This window comes from Anomalospiza imberbis, chromosome 29, assembly GCF_031753505.1.
Source record: "Anomalospiza imberbis isolate Cuckoo-Finch-1a 21T00152 chromosome 29, ASM3175350v1, whole genome shotgun sequence".
Taxonomy (NCBI): Eukaryota; Metazoa; Chordata; class Aves; order Passeriformes; family Viduidae; genus Anomalospiza; species Anomalospiza imberbis.
Genome location: NC_089709.1, coordinates 313,992 through 330,661, shown reverse-complemented (window position 1 = coordinate 330,661; position 16,670 = coordinate 313,992). Strand labels below are relative to the sequence as shown.

The window sequence follows — 16,670 nt, the reverse complement described above, 5'->3', positions numbered from 1 at the left end:
GCCGGGCCGGGGCTCCCCGGGAAGGGGCTGGAGTTCCCCGGGAAGGGGCTGGAGTTCCCCGGGAAGGGGCTGGAGTTCCCCGGGAAGGGGCTGCAGTTCCCCGGGAAGGGGCTGCAGTTCCCCGGGAAGGGGCTGCAGTTCCCTGGGGATGCTCCGCGCGCTGCTCGTGGCCGCGCTGGCGGCGGGTGAGGCCTGAGGGGAGGGACAGGGGCGGTTTCGGGGGTCCTGAGTGGGGAGCGGGGCTGAAGGGAAGCACCGGGAATGGCTCCGCTCCCTTTTCCCGCCCGGCCCCGGCCTCTGGAGCTCCCAGAAATAAACCGGGAAGGGGCTTTTCCTTCTTTGCCCCAGGCCAGTCCCGGCTTTTGGAGCTCCTGGGGGTAAAACAGCCGGGAAAGGGATTCTGCTCCCAGCCCCATGGCCGCGGTTCCCCGGCCCGCGCCCAGTTCCTGATCCCAGTTCCGGATCCCAGTTCCTGGTCCCAGTCCTGGTCCCAGTTCCTGATCCCAGTTCCCAGCCCATCCCAGTTCCTGATCCCAGTTCCTGGTCCCAGTTCCTGGTCCCAGTTCCTGATCCCAGTTCCTGATCCCAGCCCGTCCCAGTTCCTGATCCCAGTTCCTGATCCCAGTTCCTGGTCCCAGTCCTGGTCCCAGTTCCTGATCCCAGTTCATGATCCCAGTCCTGGTCCCAGTTCCTGGTCCCAGTTCCTGATCCCAGTTCCTGATCCCAGTCCTGGTCCCAGTTCCTGATCCCAGTTCCCAGCCCATCCCAGTTCCTGATCCCTGTCCTGGTCCCAGTTCCTGATCCCAGTTCCTGATCCCAGTTCCTGATCCCAGCCCATCCCAGTTCCTGATCCCAGTTCCTGATCCCAGTCCTGGTCCCAGTTCCTGATCCCAGCCCATCCCAGTTCCTGATCCCAGTTCCTGATCCCAGTCCTGGTCCCAGTTCCTGATCCCAGCCCATCCCAGTTCCTGATCCCAGTTCCTGGTCCCGGTGTTCCCAGCCCATTCCCGGTGTTCCTAGCCCATTCCCAGTTCCTGATTCTGGTGTTCCCAGTTCCCGTTCCCTGATCCCGCTGTTTGTGTTTGTTCATTCCCGGTTGTTCCCGGTCCCTGATCCCACTGTTTGTGTTTGTTCGTTCCCGGTTGTTCCCGGTTGTTCCCGGTTGTTCCCGTTCCCTGATCCCGCTGTTTGTGTTTGTTCGTTCCCGGTTGTTCCCGGTTGTTCCCGGTTGTTCCCGTTCCCTGATCCCGCTGTTTGTGTTTGTTCGTTCCCGGTTGTTCCCGTTCCCTGATCCCGCTGTTTGTGTTTGTTCGTTCCCGGTTGTTCCCGGTTGTTCCTGTTCCCTGATCCCGCTGTTTGTGTTTGTTTGTTCCCGGTTGTTCCCGGTTGTTCCGGTTGCTCCCGCGGCTCAGCGCCGTGCCGGGCCAGCTCGGTGCACCGCAAGATTTACATCCCGCTGAACCACACGGCGCCCTGCGTGCGCCTGCTCAACGCCACGCACCAGATCGGCTGCCAGTGTGAGCAATCCCGGGAATCTGGGAATCTGGGAATCCCGGGAATCTGGGAATGCTGGGAATTTGGGAATCCCAGGAATGCTGGGGGTGTGAGGGGCGCTGTGCTGCTTAACGCCACGCACCAGATCGGCTGCCAGTGTGAGCAGTCCTGGGAATCTGGGAATCCCGGGAATGCTGGGAATGCTGGGAATCCCAGGAATCTGGGAATCCCGGGAATCTGGGAATCCCGGGAATCTGGGAATGCTGGGGGTGTGAGGGGCACTGTGCTGCTCAACGCCACGCGCCAGGTCGGCTGCCAGTGTGAGCAATCCCGGGAATCTGGGAATTTTGGGAATTCTGAGGGGCTGATCCCACATTTTCACCCCGCAGCTCTTCCCTTCAACCCCTCGTTCCCCTCCCCTAGTATTCCATGGAAATCCAGGGATTTTTTGTGGAATTCCCTGGAATTCTGAGGGGCTGATCCCACATTTCCACCCCACAGCTCTTCCCCTCAACCCCTCATGCCGCTGCCCTGGTGTTCCATGGAAAACCTCAGGATTTGCAGGAATTCCCTGGAATTCTGAGGGGCTGATCCCACATTTCCATTCCCACATGGTGTTCCATGGGAATCCAGGGGTTTTTTTTGTGGGATTCCCTGGAATCCTGAGGTTCCCGTTTCTGCCCAGCCTCGCTGAGCGGCGACACGGGCGTGATCCACGTGGTGGAGAAGAAGGAGGACCTGGAATGGGCCCTGGCCAAAGGCCCCCACCCCCCCTACATGATCCTGCTGGACGGGAACCTCTTCTCCAGGTGGGACCTTCGCCATCGGGAACGCCAAAATTCGGGATCAGAATTTGGGATCCCCTCCTCCGAGTCCCCACAGCACCCCGAGCTCCGGGCTCGGAGCCTTCCTGGCACCTCAGGGAGTTAGTCCTTGCTGAAATTCCATTTTCCTGCTTTTTTCAGTGGGATTGGGCTCCTGAATCTGCGGGGCGTTGATCCACGATGAAAAAAAAACAGGGAAAATAAACCTTGGGGTGGGCTTGGGGCTGCTTTTCCTGGGAAAGGCGTGCCTGGAATTTTCTCCCTGGTGATTTTTCCCCCACTTTGGGCCCTCACAAGACAAAAATCCCAGGATTTTCCCTTCATTTCCTTTTTTTATTCCCTGATTTCACTTTTTTTTTGTAGATAAACCCCAAATTCCAGCCCCCTTTTCGCTTTCCAGGGAGATTTTGATGCAGCTGAAGGGAAGCTCCCGGATTTCCGGCCTGGCCGTGGCCGCTGCCTCTCCCGCCCCTCCCCAGGGATTTTCCCCAGGATTGAAGTGTCCCAACGATGGATTTGGTGAGCAAAATTCCCGACTTTTCCTCCTTTTTCCCATTTCCCCCTGTTTTTTCCCATTTTTCAGTGTTCTTTCCCATTTCCCCCCATTTTAATCCCATTTTTTCCCCGTTTCCCCGATTTTAATCCCATTTTCCCCCATTTAAATCCCATTTCCCCCAGTTAATCCCATTTTTTCTCATTTTCCCTCATTTTGATCTTATTTTTCCTATTCTCCCTCATTTTTATCCATTTTAATCCCATTTCCCTCCATTTTCCCCCATTTTAATACCGTTTTCCCCATTTCCCCCCATTTTCCCTCATTTTAATACCATTTTCCCCATTTCCCCCCATTTTAATCCCGTTTCCCCCATTTTAATCCTAGTTTTTCCCATTTTCCCCCATTTAAATCCCATTTTCCCCCATTTTAATCCCATTTTTCCCATTTTCTCCTATTTTAATCCCACTTTTTCTTATTTTAATCCCATTTTTCCCATTTTCTCCTATATTAATCAAATTTTTCCCATTTTAATCCCATTTTTTCCCATTTTGTCCTATTTTAATCCCATTTTTCCCATTTTAATCCCATTTTTTCCCATTTTAATCCTGTTTTCCCCCATTTTCTCCTATTTTAATCCCTTTTTTTCCCATTTTAATCCAATTTTTTTCCCATTTTTCCCCATTTTTTCCCGTTTTCCCCTGTCCAGGGCTGTACTCGGACTCCTACGGGCCGCAGTTCGCGCACTGCAACGGCTCCGAGTGGAACCCGGGCGGCTCCGGGCTCTCCTATGAGGATTTCCCCTTCCCTGTGTTCCTGCTGCAGGACGCCAACGAGACCCGGCTCATCAAAGAGGTGCTGGGGGAAAACCCCTAAAAATTCCTTAAAATCCAGGGAAAAGCCATAAAAATCCAGTTAAAAAAGCATTTAGAGCCGTGAAAAATCCATTGGAAATCCATAAAAATCCATTGAAAATCCATAAAAATCCACTAAAAGTCCATTAAAAATCCAGTAAAAATCCAGTTAAAAAAGCATTTAAAGCTGCGAAAATCGTTTGGAAATCTGTAAAAATCCACTGAAAATCCATAAAAATCCAGTTAAAAATTCAGTAAAAAAGGATTTAAGACCAAGAAAATCCAATGAGAATTCATAAAAATCCACTAGAAATCCAGTAAAAATTTAAGTAGAATCCATAAAAATGTAGTAAAAAAATTATGTAAAATCCATATAAATCCTCTGAAAATTTCAGTAAAACCCATAAAAACTCAGTCAAAAACTTCCCTTAAAACCCATAAAAACCCATTGAAAATTCATTAAAATCCCCCAAAAAAATCTGCAAAAATTTGCAAAAAATCCCCCCAAAAAACCCAAAAATCCACAAAAAAAACCCAAAAAATTCATTAAAACCCTCAAAAAAATGACAAAAAAAACCCAAAAATTGACAAAAAAACCCCAAAAATTGACAAAAAAAAACCAAAAAAAATTGAGAAAAAACCCTCCAAAAATTGACGAAAAACCCCAAAAATTGACAGGAAACCCCCAAAAATTGACAAAAAAATCCCCCAAAATCCCCCAAAAAAACCCCAAAAATTGACCAAAAAAACAAAAAGTGACCAAAAAATCCAAAAATTGACCCAAAAATCCAAAAATTGACCAAAAACCCAAAAATTGACCCGAAACCCCAAAAATTGGCGGCAGCCCCTTCAAACCCCCAAGCCCCGCGGCCGTGCGGCGGCTCGGGTGCCGCGGCTGCGGCGCCGAGGCTCCCGTGCTGTTTCCTGCAGTGTTTCCGGGCCCACAACCTCCCCGAGGCGCCGGGCGCGGCGCCGCGCTTCCCGCTCTGCGCCATGCAGCTGCTGGCTCACATGCACGCTGCGGCCAGCACCGTCACCTGCATGCGCCGCAGCTCGCTGCAGAGCGCCTTCAGCATCAACCCAGGTCAGTGAGCTGCGCGGGGGCTGCGCGGGGGCTGCGCTGGGGCTGCAGCGTCAACCCAGTGTGCTCTAAGGGGCTGCACGGGGGCTGCACTGGGGCTGCAGCGTCAATCCAATGTGCTCTAAGAGGCTGCACGGGGGCTGCACTGGGGCTGCAGAGCGCCTGCAGCGTCAGCCCAGGTCAGTCCTGGGGCTGCACGGGGGCTGCACTGGGGCTGCAGCATCAACCCAGGGCAGCAGCCCAAATCCTGGGAGAAACACAGGGAAATCCTGGGAGAGTCCTGGGAAAATCCTGAGAAAATCCCGGGGAAATCCTGGGAAGTCCTGGGAACTCCAGCGTCCGGAGCTCCCTGAATCCCACCCATCCTCGTGTTTCCTATAAAAACTCCCAGAAATCCCATTTTCCCCATAAAAACTCCCCCAGAAATCCCATTTTTCCCGTAAATGCTCTCTCAGAAATCCCATTTTTTCCATAGAAATTCCCCCAGAAATCCCATTTTTTTACATTTTTCCCACAAAAACTCCCCAGAAATCGCATTTTTCCCTTTTTTCCTGGGAATGTTTCGCTGCAGAGATCGTGTGCGACCCCCTGCTGGATTACAACGTCTGGAGCTCCCTGCAGCCCATCAACGCCTCGGGCCGGCTGCCGCCCGAGCAGCGCCTGGTCCTGGCGGCCACCAGGGTGAGTTCCGGGGGAGTCCGGGGGTGAATCCTGGGAGAAATCCCGGGAAAATCCTGGGAGAAATCCCGGGGAAATCCCGGGGAATCCTGGGAGAAATCTTGGGAAAATCCTGGGAGAAATCCCGGGAAAATCCTGGGGAATCCTGGGGAAATCTTGGGGAAATCCTGGGGAATCCTGGGAAAATCCCAGGGGAAATCGTGGAAAAATCCTGGGAAAATCCTGGGGGAATATTGGGAAAATCATTAGGAAATCCCGGGAAAATCCCAGAAAAATCATGTGCAGATCCCATGGAAATTGTTTTTTGGGGATGTTCCGTGTCCCATTCCCGTTTTTCTGGAACATTTCCATTTCCCAGGTGGACAGCCCCTCTTTTTCCCTGTTCCCATTCCCATTTTTCCCCATTTTTCCCCATTTTTCCCCATTTTTTCCCATTTTCCCCATTTTCCCCATTTTTCCCATTTTTCCCTTTTTTCCCCCATTTTTTTCCCCATTTTTCCCATTTTTTCCCACTTCTCCCATTTCCCAGGTGGACAACCCCTCAATTTCCCTGTTCCCACTCCCATTTTTCCCATTTTTTCCCATTTTTCCCATTTTTATCCCCATTTTTCCCCATTTTTCCAATTTTTTCCCATTTTTCCCATTTTTCCCCCCATTTTCCCCATTTTTTCCCCACTTTTCCCATTTCCCAGGTGGACAGCCACTCGTTTTTCTGGAACGTGGCCCCGGGTGCCGAGGCCGCCGTCGGCTCCTTCGTTTCGCTGCTCGCGGCCGCCCAGGCGCTGCAGGCGGCGCCCGGCGCCCAGAGCCTACCCAGGAACGTCCTCTTCGTCTTCTTCCAGGGGGTGAGAGCCGGGATTCCCCGGGATCCAGCCCGGGATCCAGCCCCAGTTCCTCGGAATCGGTCCTGGGACGGATCCCAGCCCTTTGGGATGGGTTTTTCCCGGGTTTTTGGGTGGGATTGGGCTGGGCTCAGCTCTCAGGAACGTTCTCTTCGTCTTCTTCTGGGGGGTGAGAACCAGAGTTCCATGGGATCCATGGGATTCCACAGGATCCATCCTGGGACCTGGCCCAGGATCCTTGGGATCTATCCTGGGATCCAGCCCCACATCCCTGGGATGGATCCCAGCCCTTTGGGATGGGTTTTTGCCGGGTTTTTGGGTGGGATTGGGCTCAGCTCAGCTCCCAGGAGCATTCTCTTTGTCTTCTTCCGGGGGGTGAGAGCCGGGATTCTGTGGGATCCATGGGATTCCATGGGATCCAGCCCAGGATCCTTGGGATGGGGTTTTCTCGGGTTTTGGGGTGGGATTGAGGTCAGCTCTTCGTCTTCTTCCAGGGGGTGAGAGCAGGGTTCTGTGGGATTCCGTGGGATCCATCCTGGGATCCAGCATTCCGGGGTTTCCCTTTCCCCTTTCCCTTCCCCTCCCCACGGCATTCCGGGGTTTCCGTTTTCCAGGAGAGCTTTGATTACATCGGCAGCTCTCGCCTGGCGTTCGACATGGAGCAGGAGAAGTTCCCGCTGCGCCTGGAGAACATCGGCGCCTTCCTGGAGCTGGGCCAGGTCCGGACCCCTGAGACTCCGGGAATTCTGGGAATTCCCTGAGTTTTCCCTGGAATTCCCTGAGTTTTCCCTGGAATTCCCCGAGTTTTCCCAGGAATTCCCTGAATTTCCCTGAGTTTCCCCTGGAATTCCCTGAGTTTTCCCTGGAATTCCCATTGAGAGCCCCAGAATTCCCACCCTGAGGCTGGGTTTTCCCTGGAATTCCCAGCCCTGATTTTCCCGGATTTCCCGGGGCTGTTTCCAGGTGTCCCTGCGGAACGACTCCGTGCTCTGGATGCACACGGATCCCGTGTCCCGGCGGAACGAATCCGTGGAATCCCAGGTGAGCCCAGAATCCTGGAATGTTCCCCATCCCAAAAATCCCGGGAATGTTCCCCTTCCCAGAAAATGCCCCGGAATGTTCTGGCATTCCCAAAATTTCTGACATTCCCAGCATTCCCAGATTTCCCAGCACTCCCAGAATTCCTGGAATTCCCGGCATCCCCTCATTCCCAACATTCCCATCGTTCTCGACATTCCCTTCATTCCCAGAATTTCCAACGTTCCCATTGATTTTCCAGGTGCAGGCCATGCTGGCGTTCCTGAATTCCCAGCATTCCCTGATTCCGCAATTCCCGGTGTTTCCGTCATTCCCAACATTCCCATCATTCCCCAATTCCCTCATTCCCGTTGTTTTCCCAGGTGTGGGCTGTCCTGGCATTCCTGAATTCCCAACATTCCCAACATTCCCAACATTCCTGTTGTTTTCCCAGGCTCTGGCTCTCCCGTCATTCCCAACATTCCCAACATTCCCGTTGTTTCCCAGGCTCTGGCTCTCCTGTCATTCCCACATTCCCAACATTCCTGTTGTTCCCAGCACTCTATCATTCTGGCATTCCCAGAATTCCCTGAATTCCCCTCATTCCCATCATTCCCCTCATTCCCAACATTCCCGTCGTTCCCGTTGTTTCCCAGCCTCTGGCTCTCCCCCCATTCCCACATTCCCATCGTTCCCGTTGTTTCCCAGGCTTTGGCTCTCCCAGCATTCCCCAATTCCCTCATTCCCGTTGTTTCCCAGGTTGTGGCTCTCCCGTCATTCCCACATTCCCACATTCCCGTTGTTTTCCAGGTCCGCTCCGTGCTGGCCGCTCTCCGTGACTCCGGGTCCCTCTCCGGGCTCTCCCTGCGGGAGCCGGGCGAGTCCCGGCCCCTCCCCCCCTCGGCCCTGCAGCGTTTCCTGCGGGCGCGTGGCGACCTGGCGGGCGTGCTGCTGAGCGACCACCAGGGGGCGTTCCGGAACAGGTAACACCGGGAAAAACGGGAAAAAATGGGAATTCTGGGAATGCTGGGACGGGCCCGGCTGCTGAGCGACCACCAGGGGGCGTTCCGGAACAGGTAACACCGGGAAAAATGGGAAAAAATGGGAATTCCGGGAATGCTGGGACAGGCACGGCTGCTGAGCGACCACCAGGGGGCGTTCCGGAACAGGTAACACCGGGAAAAACGGGAAAAAATGGGAATTCCGGGAATGCTGGGATGGGCACGGCTGCTGAGCGACCACCAGGGGGCGTTCCGGAACAGGTAACACCGGGAATTCCGGGAAAAAATGGGACTTCCGGGAATGCTGGGACAGGCACGGCTGCTGAGCGACCACCAGGGGGCGTTCCGGAACAGGTAACACTGGGAATTCCGGGGAAAAATGGGAATTCTGGGAATGCTGGGACGGGCACGGCTGCTGAGCGACCACCAGGGGGCGTTCCGGAACAGGTAACACCGGGAATTCTGGGGAAAAAATGGGAATTCTGGGAATGCTGGGACAGGCACGGCTGCTGAGCGACCACCAGGGGGCGTGCCGGAACAGGTAACACCGGGAATTCCGGGAAAAAATGGGGGAAAATGGGAATGCTGGGACGGGCCCGGCTGCTGAGCGACCACCAGGGGGCGTTCCGGAACAGGTAACACCGGGAAAAACGGGAAAAAATGGGAATTCTGGGAATGCTGGGACGGGCACGGCTGCTGAGCGACCACCAGGGGGCGTTCCGGAACAGGTAACACCGGGAATTCCGGGAAAAAATGGGAATTCTGGGAATGCTGGGACGGGCACGGCTGCTGAGCGACCACCAGGGGGCGTTCCGGAACAGGTAACACTGGGAATTCCGGGGAAAAATGGGAATTCTGGGAATGCTGGGACGGGCACGGCTGCTGAGCGACCACCAGGGGGCGTTCCGGAACAGGTAACACCGGGAATTCTGGGGAAAAAATGGGAATTCTGGGAATGCTGGGACGGGCACGGCTGCTGAGCGACCACCAGGGGGCGTTCCGGAACAGGTAACACCGGGAAAAACGGGAAAAAATGGGAATTCTGGGAATGCTGGGACGGGCACGGCTGCTGAGCGACCACCAGGGGGCGTTCCGGAACAGGTAACACCGGGAAAAACGGGAAAAAATGGGACTTCTGGGAATGCTGGGACGGGCACGGCTGCTGAGCGACCACCAGGGGGCGTTCCGGAACAGGTAACACCGGGAAAAACGGGAAAAAATGGGAATTCTGGGAATGCTGGGACGGGCACGGCTGCTGAGCGACCACCAGGGGGCGTTCCGGAACAGGTAACACTGGGAATTCCGGGGAACAATGGGAATTCTGGGAATGCTGGGACGGGCACGGCTGATGAGCGACCAGCAGGGGGCGTTCTGGAACAGGTAACACCGGGAATTCCGGGAAAAAATGGGAATTCTTGGAATGCTGGGACGGGCACGGCTGCTGAGCGACCACCAGGGGGCGTTCCGGAGCAGGTAGCACTGGGAATTCTGGGAAATCTGGGAATTGTTGGAATTCCAGGACAGCTACAACTCCAGGCATTCCAGGCGTTCCAGCAGCATTTCAGCTTCCCGTGGGAACCCCGTGCTGAAATTCCGGGATTTCCAGCAGGATCTGGAATCCCATCCCAGAAATCCGGGAATTCTGGGATTTCCAGCAGGATCTGGAATCCCCTCCTGAAAATCCAGGAATTCCAGGATTTCCAGCTGGATCCCTCGTTTCCCATCCCGAAAATCCGGGAATTCCTGAATTTCCAGCAGGATCCCTCCTTTCCCATCCCCAGAAATCCGCACTTTCCAGCTGGATCCGGCCCTTCCCGTGGGAATTCTGGGAATGCTCGGAGGAGCGTGCGGGAATTGCTCGGACAGGCGGGAGAACGTTCCGGCTTTTTTCGGGAGCAGCTGCTGGCCCGGAGCCGCAGCCGCAGCTGCGCTTCCCGAGGCCGCTCCCGGCCATTTTTCTGGAATTCTTTTCCAGCTGTTTCCACTTCCAGGGGTTTGATTTTTTTGGGATCACCCCCCGTGACCCCGCTCCGGCTTTTCCAGAGGAGTTCTGGGATCCGCGGGGGGAATTCGGGAATCCCAGGAGCCCCAAATGGGATCCCTTGGGATCCTCTCGGCTTTCCTGGGAATGCGGGGATCGGAATTTCCCTGGAATTCTGGCCGGGATCAGCCGTTGGTGGGCGGTGAAGCGTTCATTGGTGAAATCCCTGGGAATTCCCACCTTTTCCTTAGATTCTTCGGGAATTTTTTGGGGAATTCCTTGGATTCCTGGGATTCCTTGGGAATTTTCCCCTCCCAGCCCATGGAATGGGCTCCAGAATTCTGAGTGCAGCCTGGAAAATCCTTGGAATTCCAATGAGAAAAGCTTCAGGAGAGCAAATTCCGACCCCTGCTGGTTAATCCCGGAAAATCCCTCGGGAGAAGCTCTGGAATTCCGACTTTTCCTTGTTATTCCCAGAAAATCCCTGGGGAAAAGCTCTGGAATTCCAAAGCCTTCTCATTATCCGCAGAAAATTCCTTGGGAGTAGTTCTGGAATTCCAACTCTTCCTCATTATTCCCAGAAAATTCCTTGGGAGAAGCTCTGGAATTCTGACTCTTCCTGGGTATTCCCAGAAAATTCCTCCGGAGAAGTTCTGAAATTCCGATTCCTCCTGGTTAATCCCAGAAAATCCTTCAGGAGAAACTCTGGAATTCCAACTTTTCCTTGTTATTCCCAGAAAATTCCTTGGGAAAAGCTCTGGAATTCTGACTCCTCCTGGGTGTTCCCAGAAAATTCCTCGGGAGAGGCTCTGGAATTTCAAAGCCTTCTCATTAATCCCAGAAAATTCCTTGGGAAAAGCTCTGGAATTCCGACTCTTCCTGGTTAAGCTGGGAAAATCCCTGGGGAGAAGCTCTGGAATTCTGAGTCTTCCTCGTTATTCCCGGAAAATCCCTGGGGAGAAGCTGTGGAATTCCGAGCCCTCCCCGGACGGGGAGTTCCGGGTCCGTTCCCAGCGGGGTTTTCCCGGCGGGATGGGAATTCCGGACTTTTCCGGGGTTTTGTTCCCAGGTATTTCCAGAGCATCTACGACACGGCCGAGAGCCTGGGGCTGCGCTACCCCGCGGGGCTGAGCCCCGAGCAGCGCCTGCACTTCGTCACCCGCACCGCCCAGGTCCCGCCGCCGCCGGGGCCCCGGGAATCCCGGGAATCCCGGGGGCTGGGGGTCTGGGAATTCCAGGAAATCCGGGGGTTTGGGGTCTGGGAATTCCAGGAAATCCGGGGGCTTGGAGCCCAGGAATTCCGGGAAATCCAGGGGTTTGGGGTCCGGGAATTCCGGGGAGGTGGGGTCCAGGAACACTGGGAATTCCAGGGGTTTGGGATCCAGGAATCCCAGGAATTCCGGGGGCTTGGGGTCCGGGAATTCCGGGGGTTTGGGGTCCAGGAATTCCGGGGGTTTGGGGTCCAGGAATCCTGGGAATTCCAGGGGCTTGGGGTCTGGGAATTCCGGGTGTCAGGTCCAGGAATTCTGGGAATTTTGGGGGTGTGGGGTCTGGGAATTCCAGGAATTCTGGGGGTTTGGGACTCCTGGGGTTTGGGATCTGGGATTCCTGGGGTTTGGGATCCAGGAATTCCAGGGGTTTGGGATCTGGGAATTCCTGGGATTCCTGGGGTTTGGGATCCAGGGGATTCCTGGGGTTTGGGATCTGGGATTCCTGGGTTTGGGATCCGGGGAATTCCTGGCATTCGGGATCCGGGCAGGAACGGGAATTGGAGGGGAGGGAGAGGGGAGAAACTGGGAAAAAGGGCGGGAATAAATCCCCGGGGATCCGGGAAGAGCAGGGAAAAGCCGGGAACGCGGGCGGGAGGGATCCGGGACCTTGGGATGGGGGAGCTCGGGCCGGACCCTGATCCCAGAATTCCCGGAATTCCAATGATTCCCGGATTTGTTCCCGTTTCCAGGCCCTGGCCCAGGTGGCCACGCTGGTGGCCCGGGCTCTGTTCTCCCTGGCCGGGGGAGCCGCCGGCGCCGCCGAGAGCATCCAGGCGGATCCCAAAACGGTGGGAATTCCTGCTGGGAATGCTGGGGGTGATGGGGGTCATGGGAATGTTGGGAATGCTGGGAATATTGGGGTGATGGGAATGTTGGGAATGTTGGGAGTGCTACGCTGGGAATTCACACTCGGCCTGGCGTCCCCAGTTTCCCTGGAATTCCCCAGGGATGGAATCACTGAAATTGGAATCCCCAGTTTTCCTGAAATCCTTGGAATTAGGATCCCAAATTTTACTGAAGTCCCTGGAATTAAGATCCCAAATTTTCCTGAAATCCCGGGAATTAAGATACCAAATTTTCTTGAGATTCCTGGAATCAGAATCCCCCATTTTCCTGGGATCCCCAGAACTAGAATCCACAATTTTCCTGAAATCACGGGAATCAGAATCCCCAATATTCCTGGGATCCCCCATTTTCCTGGGATCGCCCATCCCGCCGTCTCCCCGGAATTCCAGCTCCTTTCCTGGGAGCTCCTCCCACCCCTGCAGTCCCTTTTCCCTGAGGAATTCCAAGGAAATTCGCGGAGGGAATCCCACGTTTTTCCCATCCCTGCAGTCAGTCCCTTTTCCCTGGGGAATTCCAGGGAAATTCCCTGAGGGAATTCCGGGTTTTTCCCATCCTTGCAATCCCTTTTCCCTGGGGAATTCCAGGGAAATTCCCCGAGGGAATTCCGGGTTTTTCCCATCCCTGCAGTCAGTCCCTTTTCCCTGGGGAATTCCAGGGAAATTCCCCGAGGGAATTCCGGGTTTTTCCCATCCCCGCAGGTCACTCGGCTGCTGTACGGGTTCCTGCTCGACTCCAACAACTCCTGGTTCCAGTCCCTGATCAAACCCGACCAGAAGGGGATCCTGGGTGAGCACAGACCCCGACCCCGCTTTTCCTGCGGGATTCCCGGCCACAATTCCCCTTTTTCCAGCGGGAATTCCCCTTTTTCCAGCTGGGATTCCCATTTTTCCAGCTGGGATTCCCCTTTTTCCAGCTGGAATTCCTCTTTTTCCTGTGGGGATTCCTAGCTGGAATTCCCATTCCCCAGAGCTGCAATTCTCATTCCCTATCCCGTTTTTCCCGTTCCCAATCCCATTTTTCCCGTTGTTCCCGTTTTCCCTGTTCCCAATCCCGACGTTCCCGTTCCCATTTTTCCCGTTCCCCATCCTGTTGTTCCCGTTCCCATTTATTCCTGTTCCCAATCCTGTTGTTCCTGTTGTTTCCGTTGTTGTCATTTTTCCTGTTCCCAATCCTCTTGTTCCCGTTGTTCCCATTGTTCCCGATGTTCCCGTTGTTCCCATTGTTCCCGTTGTTCCTGTTGTTCCTGTTCCCAATCCCATTGTTCCCATTGTTCCCGTTCCCAATCCCGTTGTTCCCGTTCTCAATCCCGATGTTCCCGATGTTCCCGATGTTCCCGTTGTTCCCGATGTTCCCGTTGTTCCCGTTGTTCCCGTTCCCAATCCCGTTGTTCCCGTTCTCAATCCCGATGTTCCCGTTGTTCCCGTTGTTCCCGATGTTCCCGTTGTTCCCGTTCCCAATCCCGTTGTTCCCGTTCTCAATCCCGATGTTCCCGATGTTCCTGTTGTTTCCGTTGTTCCCGTTGTTCCCGTTCCCAATCCCGTTGTTCCCGTTGTTTTTCCAGGCCCTTTCCCGCAGCACTACGTGGCCGTGTCCAGCCCCACCAACACCACGCAGCTGCTGCAGGCGGTGCTGGGCAACCTGACCGGGGCCAGCGTCAACCTGAGCCGGGAGCAGTGCCAGAATCCCGGGAAAACGCCAGGAACGCTGCCCGAGGTGACCCCAAACCCGGGATGGGATTGGGATTGGGATTGGGATTTGGGATGGGGGTTGGGGTGTCCGTCTGTCCCCTGCGCTGTCCCCCGCTGTCACTCCTGTTTTCCAGCTCTCATTCCCATTTTCCCGGTGTCATTCCCATTTTGCCTGATGTAATTCCCGTTTTCCTGGTGTCATTCCTGTTTTCCCAGCTCTATGAGTACTGGTGGGTGCAGGGCCCCCTGGACGGGAATTCCACATCCCGAATTCCCGGCTGCGTCCGCTCCGGTGTCCGTCTGTCCTGCGCTGTCCCTGGCTGTCATTCCCATTTCCCCTGTGTCATTCCATGTGTCATTCCCATTTTCCCATGTGTAATTCCCATTTTCCTGGTGTCATTCCCATTTTCCCAGCTGTAATTCCCGTTTTCCTGGTGTCATTCCCATTTTCCCAGCTGTAATTCCCATTTTCCCGGTGTCATTCCCAGCTCTATGAGTACTGGTGGGTGCAGGGCCCCCTGGACGGGAATTCCACGTCCCGAATTCCCGGCTGCGTCCGCTCCGGTGTCCGTCTGTCCCCCGCGCTGTCCCCGGCCTTCGAGCTGCGCCGCTGGGACTCGCGGGAATTCTCCACCTGGACCGAGAGCCGCTGGAAGGACATCCGGGCCCGCGTCTTCCTGGTGGCCAGCAGGGAGCTGGAGGTGACACCCGGGGACAGGGAGGGGACACAGGGATGGGGACACCCAGGGGAGACAGGGATGGGACAGACACAGGGACATCCAGGGGAGACAGGGACACAGGGATGGGGACACCCAGGGGAGACAGGGATGGGACAGACACAGGGACACCCAGGGGAGACAGGGACACAGGGATGGGGACACCCAGGGGAGACAGGGATGGGACAGACACAGGGACATCCAGGGGAGACAGGGACACAGGGATGGGGACACCCAGGGGAGACAGGGATGGGACAGACACAGGGACACCCAGGGGACACCCAGGGACACAGGGATGGGGACACCCAGGGGATATCCAAAGGACAAGGACACAGGGATGGGACAAACACAGAGACATCCAGAGGACATCCAGGGACACAGGGATGGGGCCACCCAGGGAACAGGGACAGGGATGGGACACTGAGGGGACATCCAGGGACACAAGTATGGGGACACAGGGACACAGGGATGGGGACACTGAGGGGACACAGGGATGGGATAGGGACAGGGACACCCAGAGGGCACCTGGGGGACAGGGACACAGGGATGGGACACAGGGACACAGGGATGGGACACAGGGACACCCAGGGAACACCCAGGGGACACAGGGATGGGACACAGGGACACCCAGGGAACACCCAGGGGACACAGGGACACCGGGATGGGGACACTGAGGGGACAGGGACAGGGAGGGGACACAGGGAGCACGGAGGGACAGCAGGGGTGGGACAGGGAGGGAGCCTGGGTTGATCCCAATATCCCAAATCCCCAGTATTCCTACTATCCCAAATCCCCAATTCCCAGTTCCCAAATCCCCAGTTCCCAGTTCCAAGTTCCCAATTCCCCAATTCCCAATCCCGAATTCCAATTCCCAAATCCCCAGTTCCTGATTCCCCAATTCCCAGTTTCCAATTCCCCAATTCCCAATCCCCAAACCCCAATTTCTAAATCCCAAATTCCCATTTTCCCAGCTGCTGACGCTGGCCCTGGGGGTGCTGGTGCTGCTCCTTCATGCCAGGGATCCCAAATCCCCAGATCCCAATGCCCAAATCCCCAAATCCCAATTCCCAAATCCCAATTCCCAATCCCAATTCCCGTTCTCCAGCTGCTGACGCTGGCCCTGGGGGTGCTGGTGCTGCTCCTTCATGCCAGGGATCCCAAATCCCAATTCCCAAATCCCAATTCCCAATCCCAATTCCCGTTCTCCAGCTGCTGACGCTGGCCCTGGGGGTGCTGGTGCTGCTCCTGTCCCTGCTCTGCACCTTCCTCATCAATTCCAAGGCCTCGCTGCTCTTCGGCCTCCCGGCCCCGCCCGGCCCCTCCGGATACTGAAAATCCGGGAAGAGCTCCCGGGAAAACCTCGGGAATCCCCCCGGAGCGCCCGGCGCGGGGAATGCCAGAGGTGCTCCTGGCAAACCCAGAATTCCGGGGGGATCCGTGCCCTGGGGGGGAATTCCTGGAATTCTGAGTGGGATCAATGCCCTAGGGGGGAATTCCCAGAATTCCAGGGGGAATCCGTGCCCTGGGGGGAATTCCTGGAATTCCGGGTGAGATCGATGCCCTGGGGGGGAATTCCTGGAATTCTGAGTAGGATCAATGCCCTGGGCAGGGAATTCCCAGAATTCTGGGTGGGATCAATGCCCTGGGCAGGGAATTCCCAGAATTCTGGGTGGGATCAATGCCCTGGGGGAAATTTCCCAAAAGTCCCATTTGGAGTCAATGCCCTAAGTGAAAAATTCCCAAAATTTCTGGTTGGATTCATGCCCTGAGTGAAAAATTCCCAGAATTCCGGGTTGCCTGAGTGACAAACTCCCAAAATTTTCCCGGAATTCCCGGTTGGACCCATCCTGTTTTCCGGGGTGGAGCTTTTCCCAAAATCCAGAT

At 55.3% G+C, this 16,670-nt stretch overlaps 1 protein-coding gene across 3 annotated transcripts; it reads left to right on the top strand.

Annotated features, from left to right (window-relative positions):
* Window positions 1–26: 26 nt before the first annotated feature.
* Window positions 27–16,127, top strand: NCSTN (nicastrin). Of its 3 annotated transcripts, none has more exons than XM_068175029.1 (17): window positions 27–185; window positions 1,413–1,517; window positions 2,180–2,303; window positions 2,719–2,837; window positions 3,521–3,666; window positions 4,596–4,749; window positions 5,318–5,427; window positions 6,117–6,269; window positions 6,881–6,985; window positions 7,230–7,307; window positions 8,094–8,266; window positions 11,335–11,437; window positions 12,226–12,324; window positions 13,081–13,168; window positions 13,944–14,095; window positions 14,559–14,771; window positions 15,996–16,127. In XM_068175029.1, the coding sequence occupies exons 1-17, from the start codon at window positions 149–151 to the stop codon at window positions 16,116–16,118; spliced, it is 2,082 nt and encodes a 693-aa protein (XP_068031130.1). In that variant the 5' UTR covers window positions 27–148; the 3' UTR covers window positions 16,119–16,127. The 3 variants fall into 3 exon arrangements, with proteins under 3 accessions (XP_068031130.1, XP_068031129.1, XP_068031132.1); XM_068175028.1 differs by lacking the exon at window positions 15,996–16,127 and adding an exon at window positions 15,758–15,913; XM_068175031.1 differs by lacking the exons at window positions 14,559–14,771; window positions 15,996–16,127 and adding an exon at window positions 14,287–14,505.
* Window positions 16,128–16,670: the final 543 nt, after the last annotated feature.